At 38.9% G+C, this 27047-nt stretch overlaps 1 protein-coding gene across 6 annotated transcripts in view; it reads left to right on the forward strand.

The window, feature by feature from the left end:
• LOC124146190 (otoferlin-like) overlaps nt 1–27047 on the forward strand; it is a 243900-nt gene that overhangs the window by 148693 nt on the left and 68160 nt on the right. For all 6 annotated transcript variants that reach the window (XM_048399771.1, XM_046516364.2, XM_046516363.2 and 3 more), the window contains 8 exons: nt 1004–1144; nt 2427–2453; nt 6529–6646; nt 8399–8580; nt 9386–9475; nt 12011–12145; nt 13358–13501; nt 14003–14130. In XM_048399771.1, coding sequence (XP_048255728.1) covers nt 1004–1144; nt 2427–2453; nt 6529–6646; nt 8399–8580; nt 9386–9475; nt 12011–12145; nt 13358–13501; nt 14003–14130 — 965 coding nt within the window. The remainder of the gene's footprint in view (nt 1–1003; nt 1145–2426; nt 2454–6528; nt 6647–8398; nt 8581–9385; nt 9476–12010; nt 12146–13357; nt 13502–14002; nt 14131–27047) is intronic.

The raw sequence follows: 27047 nt of genomic DNA on the forward strand, positions 1-27047 counted from the left end.
ATAGAAGTTATCACGCGAGTGTTTGGAGATGGTAAATATCCTGCATTAGGTATAAACATTGTATTTAGCAAACCTTGGCAAGCTAAATACATAGTGTTTATTCCTAATACAGGATATTTACCATCCCCAAACACACAAGTGTGATAGCCTCTTTATCATATAATGTCTTCCTTTATTTCTGTGCTTCAAAATCGCTTTCTCTCTCACACAAATATTACCGAAACATTGCGAGTTTTCCTGGAATGTGTGCATTAATATTTATTACATCACAGGGTAAGTGATGTCAGTCGGACTGTGACAATAGCCAATATAGTTCCAATTGAAATCTGTTTCTTTTACAGTGGCGAAGCAATATATATACACAAAACAACAATTGTTTTTAATTGCCTTTCGTGGCAATCCATCGGTCTGTCCGCTAGAGTAACTACTGTCCTTTGTCAAAGGGAAGCTACTCTAACCCTAGTCTATAAGTTGGCCATGTTCAGACGTTGGTGACAGTCGGTCTGTCCTGTCATAACGTTAAGAAGTGTTGTCAGATGTACACACAGCATAAAATGAAACAAGGTAACAATTCAAATATATTTCGGCCAAATCCAATTATTTTAATTTGTGGAGAAGGTTTCAAGCTGCAGAGGTCTACAAGCACAGATATGGCTACTGATCCCGCTTGGCTAGGTCTAGTGCCCTCGCAATTTTTTTTGGAAATTTATATCTCCAAAGTTGCCTTACTTATAAAAACTTATAAAATGTCTTAGCTACATCACAGTTAGACACTGATTTTCAGTATATTAGACTTTTCTTTTGATAATGATAGCAATTATCCCTGTAGTTTATCCAGAATCCCGATGGTTAATTCTGACTCGATCGCCGAATGACGAGGGCAACGCCATGTTTGTTTATAAACACGGAAAGTAATCCCTAATTTACCTTTGATATTTGCATCTCTATCCGCATATGACCCCAACGAATATATGATAAATGGAAGTATACTTCTGTGACACAGGGAGATGTACCAAGTGCCAAGGACCTGAAGACAGCTGAAAACAGGAAGAAGAAGCGTCAGTCCATCGATGATGATGAGCCAGATATGGAGAGCCTTGATTGGTGGAGCAAGTATTTTGCCTCAGTGGAAACCATGATACGCGTATGTTGGTGTCTCATGATCCATGTTGTCTGTCTGTAGTCAGGACTCACCTCTCCCAGACCAGGTGCAATCAATTTCTCGGTTATGCATATTCCTGAAACTACTTATTCCTTCCTAACAACAATGTATAACCATATACATTAAAAAAATCAATAGACAATCAAAATAATGAAAGTATCCAATTTCTAAAATTGTTGTACATGTACTTTGAACCGCAGTGCACACTGGTAGAGATTGCATGAGTCTGTTGTTATTATTGTTGTTGTTGTTGACTCTTCATCACCTCACAGAGTCACATACCGCACTTGTCCATCATGTTATAGACATGGACTGTGGGATAAGTGTAGTAATGAAAATGTAGTTCAAACCAAAAGTAATAAAATTAGCATGAGCCTAAATCAAGTTTCTGCTTTTGGTGTCGTCACACTTGAACCCTAAAATTAAAATATCCAAACTTGACTTGAACATCTTTCCTGAGTCACTTTCTGTCAGTATAGTAGTTCCTAGTCCCCCTGCACCTGTTTAGTTGTCAACAAAGTCCTAGAGCACTGGCATGTGCAGTCCAACAGGGCATGGCCACGTTATGTACACCAACACTTCAGCCCTCCTCAGTTTATACTCAGCAAGTTTAATCAGTACACAGTCAATCCATGGAGGTCCCCGGCACAATTTGAATTTGGTAAAGGAAAAAATGTTTTAAGTATAACATATCACAAAGTATTTACAGAAGTCAAACCTTGATGAAAACAGCTTTATAATATCATTGTTGTGAATGAAATCTGGATTCAATGGAATAAGGTCAGCCTCAACATTGTGATACATGTACACAGATATTTTACACGATTCGTCATCCTGGAACAAAGCTAGTCACCATCTTCTTGCTGGATGTGCAGCCTGTATCCATAATACAGGAGCAGTACTGTGTTGGACTTCAAGAACAAATGACTTCTCAGGACAATATGATTGTGTGTCAGTTGTACCATGACCATAAGTAAAACTTAAGGACGTAGATGTACTATGTTCGTTGCTCTGTTTTAGAAATATTGGTGTAAAAGATAATATCTTTTCATGACCAATGTTGAACAAAGCCAGAATTGCCCTTAACATGTATCTACAGTCACAAGAACATTCTACAGGATATGCCAGTGAATTGCTGACCACTGTGACTAGAATGTCTTGTGTTATGTACACATGTACCCTGTCATGTCAGTTGTGTTGTGCAGACAGTATGTGCCCGTTGTTTTGTGTTGCTTCACGTAGTTTACCTTATGTGTTTGTGCAGGCCCCAAGAAAAGATTCATGGTGTGAGGTAAAACCATTTGGTTGCTTGCATTCTGCAACTGCCCAGTGCATTCATTCCTTCTTCAGTTTTATACAGTATCTTGCAACGGTTCATTCAGTAACAGGTCTTTCTGCTGAGCAGTCACACTTTCTTTAAAACATCTTGTACAGAGAAAATCAGGTATGCTTTCTTGTGCATAAGGCGGAGCAGGCTAGCCCTGTGTATGTGCCATACAGCTTCCCTTTCATTCACCAAGAACCATTGCAACTTACTACACATGAGCTTACCCCTATTCTGTTTCTCTTTTCTTAAATAGATCTGGATGCATTTTGGAGTTTGATATGTGACAGTTCTTCTGATGTGACAACAATATCATGAAGACTCTTCCATGTGTTTGCTTGATCTTTTCAAAATACAATAAGTGATCTTGCTTTAGAATGAGGTGAAGGGGATCCTATATACCTATTTTCAAATGTTTCTGTTGTCCAAAATGAATTTTCTAGTGCAATTTGTCTTTTCTTATCATTGATATGGATGTTTCATTTGAAACACTTGATTGCATGTTTTCTTGAATTATCATATGTATGACTTCTACAGTGCATCAGTGTTGCCGTGTCAGCAGAACATCTTATGACAGACTAGAACAATTCTTAGATTCTGCATTTGTTTTACAGTGTAGCTCAAATCTCAAGGGATAAATAGATTAGGCCTAGGAAAACCAAACAGCATACTGTTGATATTTCTGTATCAGTCTCAGGGCTTGAAAGGATAAGAGACAACCAAGATCAACAGTTTTTGGTGTGATGTGATGATGGAAAATCTGAAAATCTGTTTAAAAAATGAACATATTGTAAACAATTACACACGAATCAGGAATTGTCCTCAGGTTCAGATAATACAATAGTAACTCACAAAAATGTTTCTCTTTAGCATAGTACTGCAAGACTCTACAGTGTGTGTGGTAACATGGAGATGTACACCTGGGTGCTCCAATTGGGGATTCTGGGGCAGACTAGGTGGTCAGTCACTTATACAGTGATTGCATAGTTAAATACAACAATGTTTCCAAACTTGAAATCTAATATTTTTATTCTAGATACGAGAGAATGTTAATGTACTCTATTTTGAATACAAGACAGTCAAGAATTAATAAGCCATGTTAGAAACTTTGACTTTCAAGACTAAGTTTTTTATTCCTGCATAATGATAAGATGAATGTCAAGACTAGTGTGATTTCAGGCACACATAATGCTGTGAACTATGGTATATTCTCAAGGGGAATGATAATGTGTTGTTAACTATGGTATATTCTCAAGGGAATAATACAGTGTTGTGAACTAGAGTATATTATCAAGGGGAATGATACAGTGTTGCGAACTATGGTATATTATCAAGGGGAATGATACAGTGTTGCGAACTATAGTATATTCTCAAGGGGAATGAAACAGTGTTGTGAACTAGAGTATATTATCAAGGGGAATGGTACAGTTTTGTGAACTATGGTATATTATCAAGGGGAATGATACAGTGTTTTCAACTAGAGTATATTCTGAAGGGGAATAATACAGTGTTTTGAACTAGAATATATTCTCAAGGGGAATGATACAGTGTTGTTAACTATGGTATATTCTGAAGGGGAAGGATACAGTGTTGTGAACTATGGTATATTCAAAAGGGGAAGGATACAGTGTTGTTAACTATGGTATATTCTGAAGGGGAATGATACAGTGTTGTGAACTATGGTATATTCTGAAGGGGAATGATACAGTGTTGTTATCTATGGTATATTCTGAAGGGGAATGATACAGTGTTGTGAACTATGGTATATTCTGAAGGGGAATGATACAGTGTTGTTATCTATGGTATATTCTGAAGGGGAATGATACAGTGTTTTGAACTAGAGTATATTCTGAAGGGGAATGATACAGTGTTGCGAACTATGGTATATTCTGAAGGGAAATGACACAGTGTTGTTAACTATGGTATATTCTGAAGGGGAATGATACAGTGTTGTGAACTATGGTATATTCTCAAGGGGAATGATACAGTGTTGTGAACTATGGTATATTCTGAAGGGAAATGATACAGTGTTGTTAACTATGTTATATTCTGAAGGGGAATGATACAGTGTTGTTATCTATGGTATATTCTCAAGGGCAATGATACAGTGTTTTGAACTAGAGTATATTCTGAAGGGGAATGATACAGTGTTGCGAACCTGGTATATTCTGAAGGGAAATGATACAGTTTTGTTAACTATGGTATATTCTGAAGGGAAATGATACAGTGTTGTTAACTATGGTATATTCTGAAGGGGAATGATACAGTGTTGTTATCTATGGTATATTCTCAAGGGGAATGATACAGTGTTGTGAACTATGGTATATTCTCAAGGGGAAGGATAGAGTGTTGTGAACTATGGTATATTCTCAAGGGGAATGATACAGTGTTGCGAACCTGGTATATTCTGAAGGGAAATGATACAGTGTTGTGAACTATGGTATATTCTCAAGGGGAAGGATACAGTGTTGTGAACTAGAGTATATTCTCAAGGGGAATGATACAGTGTTGCGAACCTGGTATATTCTGAAGGGGAATGATACAGTGTTGTGAACTATGGTATATTCTCAAGGGGAAGGATAAAGTGTTGTGAACTAGAGTATATTCTCAAGGGGAAGGATACAGTGTTGTGAACTATTGTATATTCTCAAGGGCAATGATACAATGGTGTGAACCAGAGTATATTTTCAAGGGGAATTATACAGTGTTGTGAACTATGGTATATTCTCAAGGGGAAGGATACAGTGTTGTTAACTTTGGTATATTCTCAAGGGGAATGATACAATGATGTGAACTATGGTATACCGGGGTATTCTCAAGTGGAATAATATGGTTTTGTGAGTATATTGTCAAGGGGAATATACAAGAGTTTATTCAGAAGTTCATGTATTGCCATGGGGAATAATAGTGTTGTAAACTAGGGTATATTCTCCAGAGGAATAATGCAGCATTGTTAACCAGAGTATATTGTTTAAGGGGAATAATAGTGTTGTGAACTAGAGTATATTCTCAAGGGGAACATACATCTTTACATCTTTGCAACATCTGTAACAGTGCATTAATAATCCCAGCAATTATTCACCAAGTATTAGTCTCAGATTCAATTTTCCTTTGCTTTTTCTATTTGATCTTTAATTTGTCAATTATGTGCACTTATGACAGGGAAACAGGTAATCAGGTGAGGTGCTGAGCTATGTAGCTTTGGTATTTTTATGGATTTCCACCAAACTTAATTTGCACAATTTCAGCATGAATTATGCCTCCGATCAACACTGTTTGGGTTTTTGCAAATATGTCCACCATATTCCCTTTAATTGCAAGGGCTTCAATTGTGCTGCTTGGTATGATGTGGGAACTACTCTCATTTCAACATTTGGAGAATTTAATTTTGCATGAACTATGCATTTAAAGTTCTATCTTTGAATATTTCACTTTGAAACTATATGTTTTCCACAAACTTACAGATGAATGTGATGACACATTAACTGATATTACGTTTGTTAAATATTACCTGAAAGGAAGTAGTATTTGGTTTGCATTATTTTGATTTTAGCATCCCTTGCAGACACAGAATAGATGCATTTGAAGAAACCTTTATTTATGTTGGCACTTGAACATCTGATCCTCACTGTTCTTGAAACTGATGTAGTGTCATACTGAATCATTGTTAGCAGATGATAAACAAGGGGTTTCTGTTACCATGTGTTGTTAGAATAAGGTCAGATAAAATAGCACATAATCTAAAATGTGCTTGATATATGTGATTTTAGAATGTTTGTTACTCTTAAACTTGTACATGTCTCTCAGTGAAACTTTGTTCTGCATGAAGATGTTGTATCTATTGAAATGAAGTAAGAACGTACAGATGACAAACTGTACAGGTCAGTACTATGCAGACTGTTATGCTCTGCAAACAAAAGGAACGTTTTGTCATTATATATTAAGGGTTACAGCCATTTACCTAAATGAATAGTACAAGAAATGTAGTCCCCTCACAAGTACCTGCCTAACTGAGTCACCATTTTGCTGTTCTTGACTCCAGGACCATGAGAAGCTGCGAGATGATGGCGACCTGGACATGGAGAACAAGTCCTCCCAACAACCACAACAATCTACCACTCCCTATGGCGCCATTCCTAATGGGGAGACAGCACAGGATGGTAAGTCCACCTCTCTCTACATGGCGTCATCCCTAACCAGGGAGACAGCACAGGATGGTAAGTCCACCTCTCTCTACATGGTGCCATCCCTAACCAGGGAGACAGCACAGGATGGTAAGTCCACCTCTCTCTACATGGTGCCACCCCTAACCAGGGAGACAGCACAGGATGGTAAGTCCATCTCTCTCTACATGGCGCCATCCCTAACCAGGGAGACAGCACAGGATGGTAAGTCCACCTCTCTCTACATGGTGTCATCCCTAATCAGGGAGACAGCACAGGATGGTAAGTCCACCTCTCTTTACATGGCACCATCCCTAACCAGGGAGACAGCACAGGATGGTAAGTCCACCTCTCTCTACATGGTGTCATCCCTAACCAGGGAGACAGCACAGGATGGTAAGTCCACCTCTCTCTACATGGTGCCACCCCTAACCAGGGAGACAGCACAGGATGAAAAGTCCATTTCTCTCTACATGGTGCCATCCCTAGCAGGGAGACAGCACAGGATGGTAAGTCCACCTCTCTCTACATGGCACCATCCCTAACCAGGGAGACAGCACAGGATGGTAAGTCCACCTCTCTCTACATGGTGCCATCCCTAACAGGGAGACAGCACAGGATGGTAAGTCCACCTCTCTCTACATGGCGCCATCCCTAACCAGGGAGACAGCACAAGATGGTAAGTCCACCTCTCTCTACATGGCGCCATCCCTAACCAGGGAGACAGCACAGGATGGTAAGTCCACCTCTCTCTACATGGTGTCATCCCTAACCAGGGAGACAGCACAGGATGGTAAGTCCACCTCTCTCTACATGGTGCCATCCCTAACCAGGGAGACAGCACAGGATGGTAAGTCCACCTCTCTCTACATGGTGCCATCCCTAATCAGGGAGACAGCACAGGATGGAAAGTCCATTTCTCTCTACATGGTGCCATCCCTAGCAGGGAGACAGCACAGGATGGTAAGTCAACCTCTCTCTACATGGCACCATCCCTAACCAGGGAGACAGCACAGGATGGTAAGTCCACCTCTCTCTACATGGTGCCACCCCTAACCAGGGAGACAGCACAGGATGGTAAGTCCACCTCTCTCTTCATGGTGCCATCCCTAACCAGGGAGACATCACAGGATGGTAAGTCCACCTCTCTCTACATGGTGCCAACCCTAACCAGGGAGACAGCACAGGATGGTAAGTCCACCTCTCTCTCTATGGTGCCATCCCTAATCAGGGAGACAGCACAGGATGAAAAGTCCATTTCTCTCTACATGGTGCCATCCCTAGCAGGGAGACAGCACAGGATGGTAAGTCCACCTCTCTCTACATGGTGCCAACCCTAACCAGGGAGACAGCACAGGATGGTAAGTCCACCTCTCTCTCTATGGTGCCATCCCTAATCAGGGAGACAGCACAGGATGAAAAGTCCATTTCTCTCTACATGGTGCCATCCCTAGCAGGGAGACAGCACAGGATGGTAAGTCCACCTCTCTCTACATGGCACCATCCCTAACCAGGGAGACAGCACAGGATGGTAAGTCCACCTCTCTCTATGGCACCATATTCTTTTGGCAAAACTCATGTATGGCCCTTGCTTTGATACAAAATATGAAGAAAGCCAAGTATATGTTTAGCATAATCCTTCACCCATTACCAACATGATCACATACAATCACAGTGTGGGTGAAGTATTCCACATTCTTTGTGATATTGCTTGTAACAGCAGTATCAATAGATTTGCCTGTGTTTCAGATGACACAGACCCAAAACATGCTAAAAAGATGGAGAAAGAATTGAAGAAGATGGAAAAGAAGGAGGCTGGAGATAAGAAGACACTGAAGGGGACTGCAAAAGCTGTCAGCCTGGCAAAGCAGCTCTCACCTAAAACCCAAAGCAAGAAGGACAAACTGCTCAACTCGACATCACAGCTCAAGGTGAGACAGGGTGTTAGACTTCCCACACACAGAGTAACAACATTTCTTTCCCAATTCAAGAAGTAGAATTGAAATAAGTCAAAATGTCCCTGGCTCAAACTGACAAAAAAGCTAATCATAACAGGAGTGGACAGTCTTTGATTGTGCTCCATAGGTACCGCGATAGTTGCAGCTCACAGAGAAGGAAAACCCTACTTGTTCTTGCTAAATAAAGCACCAATACAAGCCTCCATGGTCATTTACATACATCTTGGCCATTTATCTCACTGTCTGATTTTCTTGCTGTAATGAGAGCTCATATCTAAATCATACAAGGCATTTTAAGCTGTGGCTATGTGCTCTATTGCAAGAAATACATTATTGTTGACTCACATATTGGTGTGTTTGACATGTGATACCCCTGGACATCTCCATCATAACATGCAGGGTTTGGTGAAGACTATGATAGACAATCAGCTGGCAATGAATGCTAAAAGATGTGAGAATTGTTTCATTCAGAAAACCAGGGTAACATTGGTTATGGGTCAGGGTTCACTTTCTACATTTCAATGCATGGAATATGAATCTTTAAGGTCATTGAGAACATGACTACAAATCCCTGTTATTGTTTTTCTTCCTGTTGTGTATTTTGTTTTGCTGTTTGCCTCTATTATAGCTTTATGTGTCACACCAGGCAGCTCTGAATACCTCCAGTAGGGCATTTACACATACATGCGACCAAGGTCTTAGATGTCACTCTATGAGATAACCCTTGTACTAGTTATATCAGTATGTCTATGATGGTTATGACTGTTGTTGCACACAGTTCCATGGTTTTGTAAACAAGTTGATGAGAAGAGAGTTTGAGGAGGAGGCAAAAGAAGAGAAAAAACAAGATGTGGAGGGTATCTTTGAGGTATAAATGCAAGGTTGTGTGATATCACATGATCAAGTGCATCTACTTGCATGATCAAATTTACATCAAAATATTCATATTTATGTGAATGGAGTTTCTTCCTCCTCCATAAACAAGATCTATTATTATTCATATAGTCTTTCTTATTATATAACTTCACATGTCCATTAAAGATATGTAAAACTGAGAAAAGTATCATTTTGTTATCAGTCTAAATTACTCCATTTTCTTGCTGTAAATTGTAAATATTTGAACAAAATTAGTTGATGTAAAGTTCTGTTCAGTAGAACAGGATTATAACTAATACAACTACTAACATTTAGAACAAACTAGTTCAATAGTTCTAACTGCTTTGCTATATATTGTCATAGAACATTCACACACTAATTGTGCATAATGGATTATCTGTATAATTCAACCCTTTTTCCACCCCAAACAGACCTTAAGATCACTATTTCCTTTCATGAGTAACCAACTGGTGAAACTGCAACCAGCATCAGTCTGTATCAGCAGTAAATCAAACAACGAACATGTAATGTTATCACTAAAGTACACCAGATCACCCAGATGGGGGAACCTCGGTTAATGGCAGTTTCAATCAGTGGTGAATCGATAGTAACACTCACATAACTGTGTCAGTGGTGGTGGTGTTCCTGAGGCTAGTCACTGCTTCAATCCTGATCACTAAAACTACTTCCAAATTATCAATTGGCATCTCACTTGCAAACTTTTATTTCTACCAATGACTTAGTAATTTGACATTCATTTTTTAAAAAGTTGAGGGTTTTGTGTGAAGCAAACTACAAATGTATAACAAACAAATTTCAACAGTCCCATCACGTTTGTTATAACTCTGCACTGTCTTCCACGTCCTGATCAACATATGGACTGGAACATGCAAACCAGATCTGCTTGAAGTTTGCATGAAAGATTTTCAACTGATTTTACTGTACAGGAGCAATGCCTGAGCTCCTGCAGCTTGAGTTGAATGTGTAGAATATATGTTTGGGTGGACAAGTCACAATTCATCCTATTATAAACATGTAATTTAAGTGTAATTATATCCATCAACAGGCATCATAACCAAGCCACGTTTATACTTTAACTGAAAAGTACACCACTGCTTGTAAAATGCATCCAGTGTGTGAGATAGTCATGCATGTTGCATACAGAGCACTCCGGGGCAGGTTCAGTGGAGAAACTATGTAGAAACGTTCTGTTTGGTTTCCCCGTATGGTATGTCATACCGTATGGTATATTTCAATTAATCCAGTGGGGAAGGTATTGAGATGCAGCAGAAAACAAGTACAATTTCCAAAATACTGTTGCTTTTTACAAAAACTTACCTTTTCCTCAACAGCTACCAGGTAACATGTAATCTTCAGGGATCTCTTTCTTAAATCTTCTCCCGAACTAAATGCTGTGAAGTGGGAACATTGCATGGATGACCTCATGTATTGTCTGTCAAATTATTTTAGATTGGTTACCAAGGCAACCATATTGGTACTCAATATATGTATACTCTATATATAACTTGTATACATTTAGTGTGCAGATATGCCTAACACTTTGTTCTATACTACATGTATAACTGACTTACAACCTGTCCATGACAACCTAGTAGGACCATTGGTCATACTCCCTGTGTACATTCTTGGGGAGAATAGCTCCCAATACCTCACATTTGTAAGATTTGCCAAAATTGGGGTCAGGTGGTCAGGCTCTGTGACTTGCTGACTGTGGGTCCTGGTACCTTGATGGCAGCAGTCATAGCTTTAGCTTTCAGTCTCTGGCTTGTGAGGTCTTGACTTTACCGGACACCATGCTATAACTGCAATATTGTTGAGGAAACAGTGTTCACTTCACCTTTCCATTTACACAGATATATAAGTAACAGGATTGTTCTTGGCAGTTTCTTCATTGCTAGCCATTTGTGTTCATTCTTCCTCATTTAACAAATTCAGTTCAAGTCAGGTGAACTACACAGGCAGCGACATCTTGACATTTTAAAATGGAAAATATAAAAAAATCATTTAGTTACCCAAACACAACCTAGCCCTAGAGTGCACATTCCTAACGTCCTTATAAACATGTTTTTTATTATATCCTTTACTAAAGCACATCATACCTCTATGCACCAGTTTCAAATTGTAGAACCCAATGAAATGCTACAGTAGATTTTACATGCTCATCTATGGTTCTGTGCATGGGTTGCTTCCCTTTAACTGTTTCCTATTTCTTTCTTGTTGGTTTTAGGTTTTCTTTTAATTCATCACAATTATTACCGTTTATTGTCAGTATTTGTTTTGTATCAGTTGGTTGTAGTCGTTTAAAGCTTTTCTCACACTGCATAAATAAATTGAAAATATTTTGTTATAGACAGAGTTTTCATTGCTAGTGTATATAAATTAATAAGGCTCCATGGTTAAATTTATGTTTTGTGTCATGTTATTGGCTATATGATCAATGTATATTGTTTATGTGAGTCCTGAAAGTTGACAGTGGTGATTGTAGAACTATTGTAACTTTTCACAGGTTTTTCCCAATGAACTTGAGAATCAGTCGGAGTTTGAAGGTTTCCGTGAATGGCTTCACACATTTGAGTTGTACCGTGGCAAAAAGACAGGGGACGAGGAGGCAGATGAGAGCAGAGTGGTCGGCAAGTTCAAGGTGAGATACGAAAGTCTCCAGTGCACGTGTTTGTTTGCAGCAATGGGACAGGGAAGCTGAATGTTCATGTTGCGCATCACCTGATAGGGCTTGTACACACCACATGTCATACTCCCACTTCTGACTAGTTCATGTACTCTTTAGGCTTCATGATAAAGAAGCACAAAGGGCCCACTGGTCTTAGGTCCCACTATTTGCTGTGCTGTGCAATGTGACATTCCTTACTCATGGCAGGATCTGCTGATCATGGTTGATTCTGTTTGGTTGGTCATGGTCATACCCATACTCGCACGTTTCAAAAAAGGCCGAAATCTCCAGTTGCACTTGCCATGATATAACTGAAATACTGTTCAAAGCAGCCAAAGTTGCTCTCTTCACGATAATGTTAGGACTAACCAGCGAATGACTGAGCGTCATATTTCCCAGAGAGAGTACAGAGCACTCTCTCTCTCTCTCTCTCTCTCTCTCTCTCTCTCTCTCTCTCTCACAGGGGAGCTCAAAGGATTAAGAAAAGATGGGTAATAAAAAAGTTATTACTTGCATGTGAGTCATACTGATTTAAGGAAGCTTGTGTAAGAATTCATGTATTACCCTCGCTCACTCTTGGGAAATACAAGATTTCTGACACTCATTTCATAAAAACAGCATGACACCCCTACTCGTATAATATCTCTATTTATAAAATGTCATGGCTTGAATCGTATTTCACTGCCTGACAAAATACTATGGCTTAGAAAGATCGTTGGAAAAAGAGAATGAAGAAAATAAATGTGGTTTCATTGCTCAAATATCTTCACAGACAAGGAATTTAAATGTCAAATTCAATACATATAATATTCATTTTCATGTTCCTGGATAAGATATGGAGTAATTTCATAAAATGAGTTACCTCCCTTTGTCCATCCAACTATTTTGTCTGACACTGCTAGAGACTGTCCTGGCACAAGAAGAGTATGGGCAGATCCTCTTGAATGCTAATCCACTATTGGATAAATGCTTTAAGCATATCAACTACTTGCTAATATTTCATGCATGGCAAAATCTTTCAATTTTCCAGTGTAGTGGGTTATTTTATTGTTGCATTATTCCAGTACTGGAATAAAAAGCTATACTATTGTCAAAATTGGCTTCTGACAATCATTGTAGAAAACAATCTTCTTTTATCAAAAGATTATAAGTGCTGAACTGTAAGTAATAAGTGTGTGTCTGCAGGGTTCCTTGAAGATCTACAAGTACCCCCTTCCCCAGGACATTGAAGACACAACCATCACAGGAGGCGACCCTGCCTTTGGTCTGTTTCAGGGGCTGCCCAGCAATGACCCGATCAAAGTTCTTGTCAGGGTCTATGTAGTAAAGGTCAGTGCAGCTTGGATTTACAATTTACTAAGGTTGGAATCAACCATTTTATATTCAAAGAAACATGTTTTACGTTTCACACGTAGTTGGTTAATAAATATATTTTGTCCCCAAAACGCCAAACATGTTTTCCCATGCTACATTGTTTTTACAGTTGTATCTCATGCCCCCAAGGAGATGAAATGTCATTAGAAAAAACTTGGTCATGAACTACTTAACACATCTGTTTGTATGTCCTTTTTGAAATTAAAGAAAACCTAGTAAACCAAACTTTTGGAGTAGTATTTAGACAAGAGATATGACGGCTGTTGTGTCATACAGAAGTCTTAGTTCCTGTATGATAAGCTTGTTTTGTGGGACCCATGAGAGTTTGGTTCGATCTGAAATTGTTAATTTAAAAACATTTTGTTTTGATTTGGGCAGATAATTGTGGGGAAACTAGCCTGTTATTTTTAAGTGCTTTGTGTTGCCAGAACTGAAATTGCTGTTTATGTGTTTTAGGCCAATGATCTTCACCCTGCTGACATTAATGGCAAGGCCGATCCCTACCTGATCATTAAGCTGGGGAAAACTACCATCAATGACAAAGAAAACTACATCTCTAAACAGTTGAATCCTGTCTTTGGAAAGTAAGTACTGTGAGATACAGAATATAAGTGTGAAATACAAATATACTTATAGATTTGTGTGTCTGGGTACCCTTGATATTTATGTTGGGATGGACTGGTTGAATGTTCTCTCCAGAGGCCAGATATTGCTCCTCCCCCAGACTACAGGTCACTTGTGCCATGGCCTGCTCCTGGTACTAATGGAAGCAGTAATGTTTGTAAACAATGCTTTGAAGAAATTACCTGTTTAGTAACAAACAGTGTGTAATAACATTAAAGGACTATTTAGGCATCAGTTGGTCATTGAACTGGGGGAGTAGTTGCACTGCGCAATACTGGCTCTGCAATGTCTGCTCCGCTTTTAGATGTTTGGTGTAGTTAGGATATATAGAACCTACTATCAGAGGTGCCTAGACCCACAATGCATGCATCTCAAAATTTGCTGTGCTATTGACATATTTGTTTGCAGTTCCCTGTATTTTAACGAAGACTCATGGATAAATATGTTTGAAACAGGGAGCAGATTTGGACTCCAACTTTTGTATTGTAGTAGTGCAAGCATCTTTTAGAACGTTCAGAGCATCATTAATATACAAAAGATTTTGTCAAAGCATTATCACAACATTTGTCGTCATGTCTTCTTACGACCTTGATCTTCATGTTGCAATAGAGAGTAGACCCCTTTGACCAAATGGACAGTTGGTAGAATTGTTGTCCACCATGTCACCATGTTGTGAATCTATTGTGCTCAGAAGTTGCCTAAGTGGTGTAGCTCAGCAGTAATTACAATCAGTTTCATAACAGATAAACCATCTGCTGACTCACATGAAATCACATAGCCAGCATGACATGACTGGATGAGTCGATTGTCTGTCAGGCTCCCCTCACAGACACTAAACTGAATATAGACTGCTGATGTTTCTAACTTGGTGGTGTGTACATAAATGATATCATGAACATGATTTTAGAATCAGCATCTTTATCATTTTTTATAATTGGTCTCACAGAAAGATGCACACTTTATTGCAAGGCTACTCCTTGAAAGAACATATGGTCGAATCATCAGCTACTAATATTGTATTCATGCGCCACCCTTGCACCAGCGATGTCTTTTTTCAATGGTGAATTTTGATGATGTGTTAAGTTTAAATGGGTAATAAATGAATGACAATGGGGACATTGGTGGCCCAGTGACTTCAGGCACAGAACCAACCATGGATGTATACAAAGTAATTGAATGGTGACAATTGCCTGCTAAAAAGCTTACAACTTTACCTTTTTTTTAACAAAAACAAACAAATTGACTGAATGGTTCTTTTCCACATTCGGATTATTGTTATTCTCAGCATCCCATAGATGAAAACAGTCTTAAGTAGACACAGACACAAACACATGGCCAAGTTGTTTGAGGCAGGCGTTGTGCTCTGTGAATTAAGTCCGTCACTGGCCACAGGAAGGTGCAATCCTTGAAATATTACATAGGCATGCATGAGCTCAGTATAATGCAACAAATAATTGTCCAACAAACAGACATATTCATCCCATGGCAACGTCATTTCACGTCAGGTCACCTCATCCCAAGCCATCGATTCACATCAGTTGCATATTGCAACCAACTTGGTCAGCCTACCATTTCATGGTTCGCAGTTGCTGCTATCTGCTAACATTAGGGGCTTCAACTTTTATGATTGAAAATACCTGAACTCACAATAACAAACGACACAAGGTATTTACATGTTTACTATCAGGTGATTAATCTGAACCCAATTCATATATAAACATACATAACATCAATACAAATCCTACTTACTGCTGGATTGGATTTTGGATAAATATACAATGTACAGGTAAAAAAGAGTGACTTTAATGTCGAAGAAGTGGATGCAAGCGTCCTCATGCTTTAACTGTAATAGTTCAGTTCAAATCTATACTTTATTTCATTTTCTGAGATGCTTCGCTATAATATCAAAGTCGCCGACTGTACTTTATCCTGCGACAAAGTATGCCTTTTGTGTTACGTCATAATGGGATGACATCATGATGCTGTTGAAATTACCTCCCCCTTGATCTAACGTATCCCTGGTAACATCGGTGAAGTAGGTTTTTTTAAACTTGTTGGATATTTGAATGTCATTACCTTGGAAAAAATATGGAAGATGATGAACAATCTCTCATGCCACAGACTTATCCCAAACATAATCAAAGCACTGTGTCCGTGCCACAGCGGACACAAAATTGTCCAAAGCGGACATTGGTTCCCTCGAATTATGTATGTCTCTCAGGACAAAGGAATGAGCAATCCTTGAAAAGTTTCATAACTACCTGTTCACCTGTTGCTCAGCGTAAAGCAATTAACAATATACGACAGTCAAACAAACAGGACACTGTTGCTCTTCCTTCGTCATGTTCGCCCCATGTCGATTCACGGTAGTTACGGTATTCTAAGATGCTTCACTAAAATATCAAAGGCGCCAACTGTACTTTATCCTGCGAATGTTTCGAGTCACGTGAATAAATTGAAGCAAATTAATATGCAAACTTTAAAACTTACATCCTACTTATTGCTGACTGGGATTATGGATAATCACACACTGAACGGATAATAAGTTATTCCTGTTTGAGGATTTTCAGGGGTTTTTTCAGTCATAGGTATTTACATATTTAATTTTAGACCCAGCTCATATAAAACACATGGTTAATCTTAAATTCAGAATCATAGAAAAGTAATAAAGTTTGCTCTACCCCATGTGTAGTGTAAAAAAGTATAGTTTTGCCCTGAATTGTTCTTGTTAAAGCACGAAGACTACTTTACTACGTTACACATTGGGCACGAGAAAACTTTATTTCTTAAATACATTTACTATGCTAATTGATTTGCTATGAGACGTTCACATCACGGGCTAGAGAAACACACGATTTTACCCTGGCGTTTCACATTCTAATCTGTCTCCTGTGAACACTAGATGGTTAAATATTACACATCGTAAGACCATCATAAGAACTGATGGGATTGTTTAAGAGTATATCTCTTTGTTAATAATCTGCAAATCATGATAGTCTGTGTTGTAGACAAAGTACTATAAAGAATTACTGGTAATTTATTCACTGGACACTTAGGGAAACTGTATTGATATTTCTGAGACAGTCTGACATATTTTATATCAATTTAACAATAATGACAATCTGAAACAACTGTTTATTGTAGTGGGCAGTTAAAGAAGCAAACATCTGACCCTAGACCTTTGTCCAGCATTTTAGATATTATTGTCAGGGCATCTAGAAGTGTTCTTTCATTTCATTTCATTAGATGACATACAAAAAAATATCTTCATGTCTCCAATTACAAATAAAAGTTAATTGCATAGGAGAATTTTCATAGGAGTCTGTGAGGTCAACTGAAGGTACTGACCCAAACGATGATAATCAATACTTTTTAATCAAGCAATGTATCATTTTACATGTACAAAAACAATAACTCTAGTCGGCAACAGCTAGAATCTTTCCGCTGGTAGTTTTCTGAGGCTGGTTGGAATTAATTAACTGTTTTATTCACTATTTGTGATTTTTTTAAATATTGTACCACTAGGATTAAGATGCTTGCAAAATACCGTAAACTCCTACAATGAGACAGTATATGAATGAGACAACATTCAGTTTAACAAAAACATAAATTACAAGTCCTATTGTACATATTGTCACATGATATAATATAGAGTTGATTGTTTTTATCTTTATCAAAGAACTATGCACTAGAATATTATATGTCAGCGGAGTATATTTTTATTGCCAATCTATGGTGTCCTTGATTTAGTAATTGTCTGTATTCAGTCCTGAGAAAAATGGCTTACTATAATCAGGGAGGCACTATCCAAGGTGACATGTAAGGTCAGAGGTCACATTTACAGATAACCTATGACCCTGTTTCCCACATCTTATCCCATTTAATGGGCAGGCTGCTTTGATGTGCAAAGCTGCCATACTGTGATGCTATTAAAGAGAACTAATTATCAGGCAAACAAAATTAAACTGTCTCTTAAAGATTTTATCGAAAGTGAGCAAATTTTGCTGAGACACTGATCACTCCACTGTGGACCTCTAGGTCTGTTGTACACTGACCACTGCACCGAGACTAACAATGAGTCTATGAAAACAATTTTTTTTTAAATTATATTTTTTATTCTTCAAAAGAACCTTTCCTCGTCTGCTTTGTGAAATCAAGGAAACTAGGTTTAGCTTGATCAAAACTTGCCTAGGCTTTCAGTAAATATATATTTGTATATATTCAACAGTCATGGCACAGGACTACTCTTCATCATGTGGACCTCTAGGTCTGTTGTCCACTCACCTCTCACCACTCCACCGTGTGGACTTCTAGGTCTGTTGTCCGCTCACCACTCCACCATGTGGACCTCTAGGTCTGTTGTCCACTCACCTCTCACCACTCCACTGTGTGGACTTCTAAGCCTGTTGTCCCCTCACCTCTCACCACTCCTGCGTGTGGACTTCTAGGTCTGTTGTCCACTCACCACTCCACCGTGTAGACCTCTAGATCTGTTGTCCACTTGCCTCTCCACCGTGTGGACCTATAGGTCTGTTGTCCACTCACCAGTCCACCATATGGACTTCTAGGTCTGTTGTCCACTCACCACTCCACCATGTGGACTTCTAGGTCTGTTGTCCACTGACCAGTCCACCGTGTGGACCTCTAGATCTCTTGTCCACTTGCCACTCCACCATATGGACTTCTAGGTCTGTTGTCCACTCACCACTACACAGTGTGGACTTCTAGGTCTGTTGTCCACTCACCACTACACAGTGTGGACCTCTAGATCTGTTGTCCACTCACCACTCCACCGTGTAGACCTCTAGGTCTGTTGTCCACTCACCACTCCACCATATGGACTTCTAGGTCTGTTGTCCACTCACCGCTTCACAGTGTAGACCTCTAGATCTGTTGTCCACTCACCACTCCTGCGTGTGGACTTCTAGGTCTGTTGTCCACTCACCACTCCACCGTGTAGACCTCTAGATCTGTTATCCACTCCACCATGTAGACCTCTAGATCTGTTGTCCACTCGCCACTCCACTGTGTGGACCTCTAGGTCTGTTGTCCACTTGCCACTCCACCGTGTGGACTTCTAGGTCTGTTGTCCACTTGCCACTCCACCGCATGGACCTCTAGGTCTGTTGTCCACTTGCCAATCCACTGTGTGGACCTTTAGGTCTGTTGTCCTCTCCCCTCCCCACCGTTTGGACCTCTAGGTCTGTTGTCCACTCATCATTCCACCATGTGGACCTCCAAGTCTGTTCTCTACTTGCCACTCCACCGCATGGACCTCTAGATCTGTTGTTTACTTGCCACTCCACCGCATGGACCTCTAGGTCTGTTGTCCACTCGTCTCTCCACCGTATGGACCTCTAGGTCTGTTGTCCACTAACCTCTCACCACTCCACTGTGCTTCTAAGTCTGTTGTCCCCTCACCTCTCACCACTCCTGCGTGTGGACTTCTAGGTCTGTTGTCCACTCACCACTCCACCGTGTAGACCTCTAGATCTGTTGTCCACTTGCCTCTCCACCGTGTGGACCTATAGGTCTGTTGTCCACTCACCAGTCCACCATATGGACTTCTAGGTCTGTTGTCCACTCACCACTCCACCATGTGGACTTCTAGGTCTGTTGTCCACTGACCAGTCCACCGTATGGACCTCTAGATCACTTGTCCACTTGCCACTCCACCATATGGACTTCTAGGTCTGTTGTCCACTCACCACTACACAGTGTGGACTTCTAGGTCTGTTGTCCACTCACCACTACACAGTGTGGACTTCTAGGTCTGTTGTCCACTCACCACTACACAGTGTGGACCTCTAGATCTGTTGTCCACTTGCCACTCCACCGTGTAGACCTCTAGATCTGTTGTCCACTCACCGCTCCTGCGTGTGGACTTCTAGGTCTGTTGTCCACTCACCACTCCACCGTGTAGACCTTTAGGTCTGTTGTCCACTCACCTCCCCACCGTTTGGACCTCTAGGTCTGTTGTCCACTCATCATTCCACCATGTGGACCTCCAAGTCTGTTCTCTACTTGCCACTCCACCGCATGGACCTCTAGGTCTGTTGTTTACTTGCCACTCCACCGCATGGACCTCTAGGTCTGTTGTCCACTCGTCTCTCCACCGTATGGACCTCCAGGTCTGTTGTCCACTCACCACTCTACCACATGGACCTCCAGGTCTGTTGTCCACTCACCACTCCACCGTGTGGACCTCTAGGTCTGTTGTCCACTCATCTCTCCACCGTGTGGACCTCCAGGTCTGTTGTCCACTCACCGCTCCACCACATGGACCTCCAGGTCTGTTGTCCACTCACCAATCCACCGTGTGGACCTCCAGGTCTGTTGTCCACTCACCACTCCACCGTGTGGACCTCTAGGTCTGTTGTCCACTCGTCTCTCCACCGTGTGGACCTCCAGGTCTGTTGTCCACTCACCACTCCACCGTGTGGACCTCCAGGTCTGTTGTCCACTCACCACTCCACCGTGTGGACCTCCAGGTCTGTTGTCCACTCGCCACTCCACCACATGGACCTCTTGGTCTGTTGTCCACTTGCCACTCCACCACATGGACCTCTTGGTCTGTTGTCCACTTGCCACTCCACCACGTGGACCTCTAGGTCTGTTGATCTTGGAACTCATCAAGGCCTAATTCGGGAAATGTATTTGTTTTTATTATCCAAATGGTTCAAAATAAGGGAGTTGATAAAAATCTATAGGAAGCTCATGTTTAATAATGATTTAACATGCTCTACAGCATTGTTGACTTATGCAGACATCATTGGTGATAGTAGCCTTGCAAAATAAACTCTGATTACACAGGTTATGTCACTAATACATGACATCAGTTTGAGGAGTGAGTGAAATATGTTTCTGTGACAGTAGATGATGTCATGTTCATTGTTGATGTCATGTGAACACTGAAGTTCCACCCCGAGAGGACACTGCTTCATCTCTACAACTATTTATCAAGTAATTATGGATGATAAAAAGATCAGGAATTAATGTATTTATCTTACTCATTTTATTAAACTTGTGTCAGAGTCCATGTCGTTATCATGTTACTGCTTGAGAAGTAAAGAAGTTGCATGTTTTGTCTCCAGTTATCACAAACACTGCTATCATTGTCTTCTAGTGTGCTCCACAACACAACAGTTTTCAGTCTGTTAGCAAGTGATTCGGAATAGTTTAAGTAGTAATTGTGTACATTATTCAACAAAGACAATTACTTCCTGTACCAAATCTCCTAAACTGACAGTACTGTACAGTCCAAAATTAATATGACTTGCTTTATAATTTATTGATACTGATAATACTATTATCTACACTGAGATGAATGCATTAACTATTATTGAAATAATATCATTTTCAAATCCATACACAAGTAAACTTGTAAGCTACATATTCATATTGTACTCTAAGCCTCCAATTCCGAAATTTTGAAAAGTAATATGAGTCAGTAGATTTACTTGTCTGTTAGTTTTATATCTGGTGAAAGTGATTTCCAGAATGATACACCAGAGTTAACTACCTCCCTAGTGGATTTGTTAGTGTGTTACCCAGCCTAATGTGAAACAGATGCCCAAACAGTTTCAACATTGCAACTGTACTCTGGTGATTTGTAGCATAGGAATAATCCATCTGTGTTAATCACGAATAAAGTATCATTCTGAAAGAAGTTAAATATTAAAAATAGTTTAGATGGAAAGATATTGACATTTGGCCATGCTACTGATGTCCCAGGGGCACATCCCTGTACACACCTGAGCTCTTGATGCCTGTATACTCTGTTCCAGTCAATCTCTGACTGCAAGTACAACATCGATCCATGACTAGTGTTGTGTTCATCCATGTCTTGTTTTAGTAAGCATCAGATAACAAAAAATTGCTTAAATGATGAAGAAACAAAACTATTTCATTCTTTTCCTGAATACATTTAGTTATTTTCTACACATCTATTGTTCATCACCTGTAAATAAAACCACCCTGAAGACACCTGAGAAAGTTTCTTTCATTAGGTTTTGTTAGGACAGAAAGCATGGTGTACAATGACATGACATTTTGTTTTATTTAATCATGATAAGCTAGGGGAAGAAACAGAAGTCAAAACCGAGATTTATTACTCGGATGAAAAATACACATGTCAAGTTAGATTTACTGGTTTCTTATTGCATGTTTATGTGATATGGTTCATGTAAATACGATGTAATCAAATGTTATGTGGATTTGATGGTCAATTAATGAGGGATAACATGCGTCGTCATTATTTTCTTGTTTCTATTTGAAAGTTCCATTGTAAAAGTTTTTGTAATCTCTCCAACTGATAATAGTAACATTTCTTTTCCCAAAAATAATTTATTTAAAGAAACATATATAATAGATATTTGTTTCTGTTCCTTGAAATGTTCATAATTTTGATTTATTGATATTATAACCAAATCCCATGATTTATTGTTCATAATGTGAAGAATGAATATGGATTAATACTCATGATTTATTTCTTTAAATCTAATTATTACTTTCATCATGTTAATGCAAGTTAGTTTACTGTAACTAAGTGTGATTTAATGAAATCGTTTTTTGTATATGCTTACATTAATCATTGCAATGAATAGATATATTACAGAATGCAATAAAGAATATGAATGAAATGGCCCAGCCTGTCAGAGATGCAGATTTGATTAGGGTTTTCAAAAATTTATGACTTCCATGAAGAAATTTATGACATTCATATTAAAAACAAAATCATCTGTATTTGGAACTGTGATGATCTTTTCAAATCAAGTGATGCTAATTGTGATTACTATTGAGATCTATTGTATCCAGCTTCACGAAAAAGGTTTATCTTTAAAGAGAGTAAAAATCTTTGAATTAAATGATACATGTACCTTGATTTGATGATTTCATAGAGTTAATAATTCCAACATTTTTGACATTTTGTTTTATCTCTCCTATTACCTTCAAAGGTTACGCCACATGAATATGTTTTGTTCTCATCAAACTCATGGTCAACATTTAAATAGAACAAATTGTTGTGAAGCTGTGAACTGTGTTCAGGCCAAACAGCGGGACCAACCATTGGAAATTCTAAAAGTTAAATGAAGCAATGATACCAACATTATCTGAATAAACATATCTAACTGAATTTAAAATGTTGTATACATATCGTCTTTCATACATTTTAGAATCCATGTTCCATGTGCTACTGTGTGCTGTCAACTCATACTGTCTCTATTGTACACACATACAGACTGGGAGACAAACCACTGCACGGCATAATTTAGATGGCAGAAAGAACAGCAATGTTAAATCAAAACTTGTTTGTTGAACACCTCTTGTGTCTGCAGCTTGAAGTCAAGTTAGAATTTCCCATCATTAAGATAGATAATTTTTGCTAACCAAAAATATATTTCAGAGGGGACATAAACTTGATATTAAATTGACACTTGTGTATATATAGCCTGTAAGTATGTAAGTAATGATGCATGTTATAGAGACATACCTATTATAACACTTAATGAACATAATTTGAAAATATTTTGAAAGTTGACAACAGGATGATAAGCTATCATGTATTTTGAATTTGTATTGTTAACAAAGCAAAACAGTGTTTTTCTGTCATCCAGAATATCTTCATTTAAGAAAATATAAAACTTGCCTGTGTAGTTTATTTTACATCCTGCAAATGTTCCGACACTGTTTGATTACATGCACTAGGTAGCACAAGCTGGACTATATGATCGTGTTGTGGATGCAGCTGCACATATGTTGTATACTCTGTGTATCTGTCTTCATTGTAGCATTCATCAATGCAATCATTTCTCAGGCATGCATGGCGCTTTTCATACATTTATTTTACTGCAAACCTATTTTTGATGACAATTTATTTATTTTTCATAGAAAGCTATGTTTGTAGGGCACTATATTTATCTTGTTAGGGAAAGCTGTCAAAATGACTCCTCACTAATTAAACTGGGTTAGCAAGGGAAACTAGATACTCCGGGTGAAACATTTATAAGTGTATGAACCATAAGGCCTGACCAGCAGAATAAGCTGGCTACAACAGCTGGCGTATTAAAAATAATTATTTCAGCAAGAGGAAAATATGTCCTGAAAGTCGGAGTTATTATGTTGATGAGAGATTGCCAACAAAACAGCTTAAAAAACGTGCACGATTGGTTTAATGCTGAGCTGCTCAGCTTTGACAAATTGTTCTGAGTTTGTTTCTTGGGGAGTGTGCTGTGCTTGGCAAATTCCATTGTTCTTATCTGTAGGCCACACTGACTTAAAGGATACGTGAAGACTTAATTTGTGGAAAACAAAGCTAATGAGCTTATGCAAGAAACTTGTTTTGTCGCAGTACTTTGTGTGAACTTTGGTTGGCAGTTCATAGAACATTAACTGTCTTCACTTATGTAGCTTCAAAACACTCCTTAAGTATGCCTTCATACAGTGGATGTCTTGATAGATAGGACTGCCGTTGGAGCAATCATGTAACACTCAGTACTGGTATAGTTGGTCACTTTATAAGATTAATCGGAAATTCTTTCATCGGTGAAAGAATAGGATTTTCTCTGAAACTTTGAAATAACATTTCTTAATTTTGCAAAGAAAAAGAATTTCTTAGTGATTGTCAAAAGATTATTGAAACAAAGTACACCATCTCACACTAACTTTTAATCATAAATTATTTCTCAGAATTCTTTATTTGGAAAATTGGCCATTTGTGCAAGATATCTTAAATGAATCAGCTATGCTTTTTCATATCTAAGATTATCAAAAGCTATTAAAGATTTGATTTGATGATGATAAAATTGAAGGTTAGTATTTATTATTTTTTAATATTCATAATGGTATCTGCTGTACATGCAAGAGGTCAACAGAAACATATACTTTGAACATCAGGTTTCTTTCAAAACACATTCTGATAAGAAAATACAACTTTACGAGTGTATGGGGAAAACAATTGGAAAAGAGAGTTTGAAATTTGGAGGCCCTTTCTTCGCCTTTACACCTATGGTATGACAGTGTTGTCACCTTATAAGGGTTATGACATCAAGACTCACTTCTTGTTCCATAGAGTTGTCCTGTCAATGTTTTCATGCAAAATAGCTCTGTGGATGAAAATCTGAGTATGCACAGCAACTTGAGGTGATTATCAGAGATTACCTCATTTTAATCAGCTCACTCAGAACATTAGACTGCACAGACCTCACTAGCTTTTCCAACACCAAACAGTTTGTGGTTAACCTTATCATGGAGACTAGGGAAATGGATGTTTTCAATTTGGATGTATATCCGTGTTGATTTGAAACCTCTCAATTCATCAATTTTGGTTCCAGATTATGGTTAGAGGGCTTAAACCAAGGAGAAATAGACCTCTAAATTCAAAACTCTGAAATTGATTATTGTTATGAAAAGGACTTCCTCATGAACAGTGCCTGGCATTAACATGGTTTTAGAATCCATGTCACATTACCACTTCACCATAGTCTATATCAAATTCATTGTTTTTTTCTGCTCATTTTTTTTAATCTGGAAAAAACCTGAAGAAACTGATTTGTATATTGCACAGTCATTTTTCACAGTGAAATTGGGATATATATTTTCATATTTAATTCTTACTGTTTTTATTTCACTCATGGAATAGTGAAGTTATCTAAATGTAAATTTGATGTCCTTCAAAAATACAATCATCGTTCTTGAGTAGTGATTCCCTTAGATGGGGATCACATTGGAATAGTCTGCTATTGTTTCAAGATGGCGATCACATTTGAATAGTCTTCTATTGTCTCAAGATGGTGATCATATTAGAATAGTCTGCTATTGTCTCAAGATGGAGATCATATTGGAATAGTCTACTATTGTCTCAGATGGTAATCATATTAGAATAGTCTGCTATTGTCTCAAGATGGTGATCACATTGGAATAGTCTGCTATTGTCTCAAGATGGTGATCATATTAGAAAAGTCTGCTATTGTCTCAAGATGGTGATCATATTAGAATAGTCTGCTATTGTCTCAAGATGGAGATCATATTGGAATAGTCTACTATTGTCTCAGATGGTAATCATATTAGAATAGTCTGCTATTGTCTCAAGATGGTGATCACATTGGAATAGTCTGCTATTGTCTCAAGATGGTGATCATATTAGAAAAGTCTGCTATTGTCTCAAGATGGTGATCATATTAGAATAGTCTGCTATTGTCTCAAGATGGTGATCACATTGGAATAGTCTGCTATTGTCACAAGATTGTGATCACATTGGAAAAGTCTGCTATGTCCTTTACTCCTGTGTGGTTACTCTGTGGTAACCTAGTCTGTGATTGTTTCAGTTGCTGGCAACAATGAACTAGTTTCCATCAATGGTTGGTCCAGAAGTCTTTTACATGACATTTATTATTTGGGATACGGAACACACACAGTGCTGGTGTGCGGGTCTCTGTGATACAGGACACACACAGTGCAGATGTGCAGGTGTTTGTGATACAGATCACACACAATGCAGGTGTCTGTGATACAGAACACACAGTGCAGGTGTCTGTGATACAGAACACACAGTGCAGGTGTCTGTGATACAGAACACACAGTGTGCAGGTGTCTGGTACAGATCACAGTGTAGGTGTTTAGTACAGATCACACAGTGCAGGTGTCTGTGATACAGAACACACAGTGCATGTGTCTGTGATACAGAACACACAGTGCAGGTGTCTGTGATACAGAACACACACAGTGCAGGAGTCTCTGATACAGAACACACACAGTGCAGGAGTCTGTGATACAAAACACCCACAGAGCATGTGTCTGTGATACAGAACACACAGTGCAGGTGTCTGTGATACAGAACACACAGAGCATGTGTCTGTGATACAGAACACACAGAGCA

The sequence above is a fragment of the Haliotis rufescens genome, unplaced genomic scaffold, assembly GCF_023055435.1.
Source record: "Haliotis rufescens isolate VD_foot unplaced genomic scaffold, xgHalRufe1.0.p SCAF_2, whole genome shotgun sequence".
Classification (NCBI taxonomy): domain Eukaryota; kingdom Metazoa; phylum Mollusca; class Gastropoda; order Lepetellida; family Haliotidae; genus Haliotis; species Haliotis rufescens.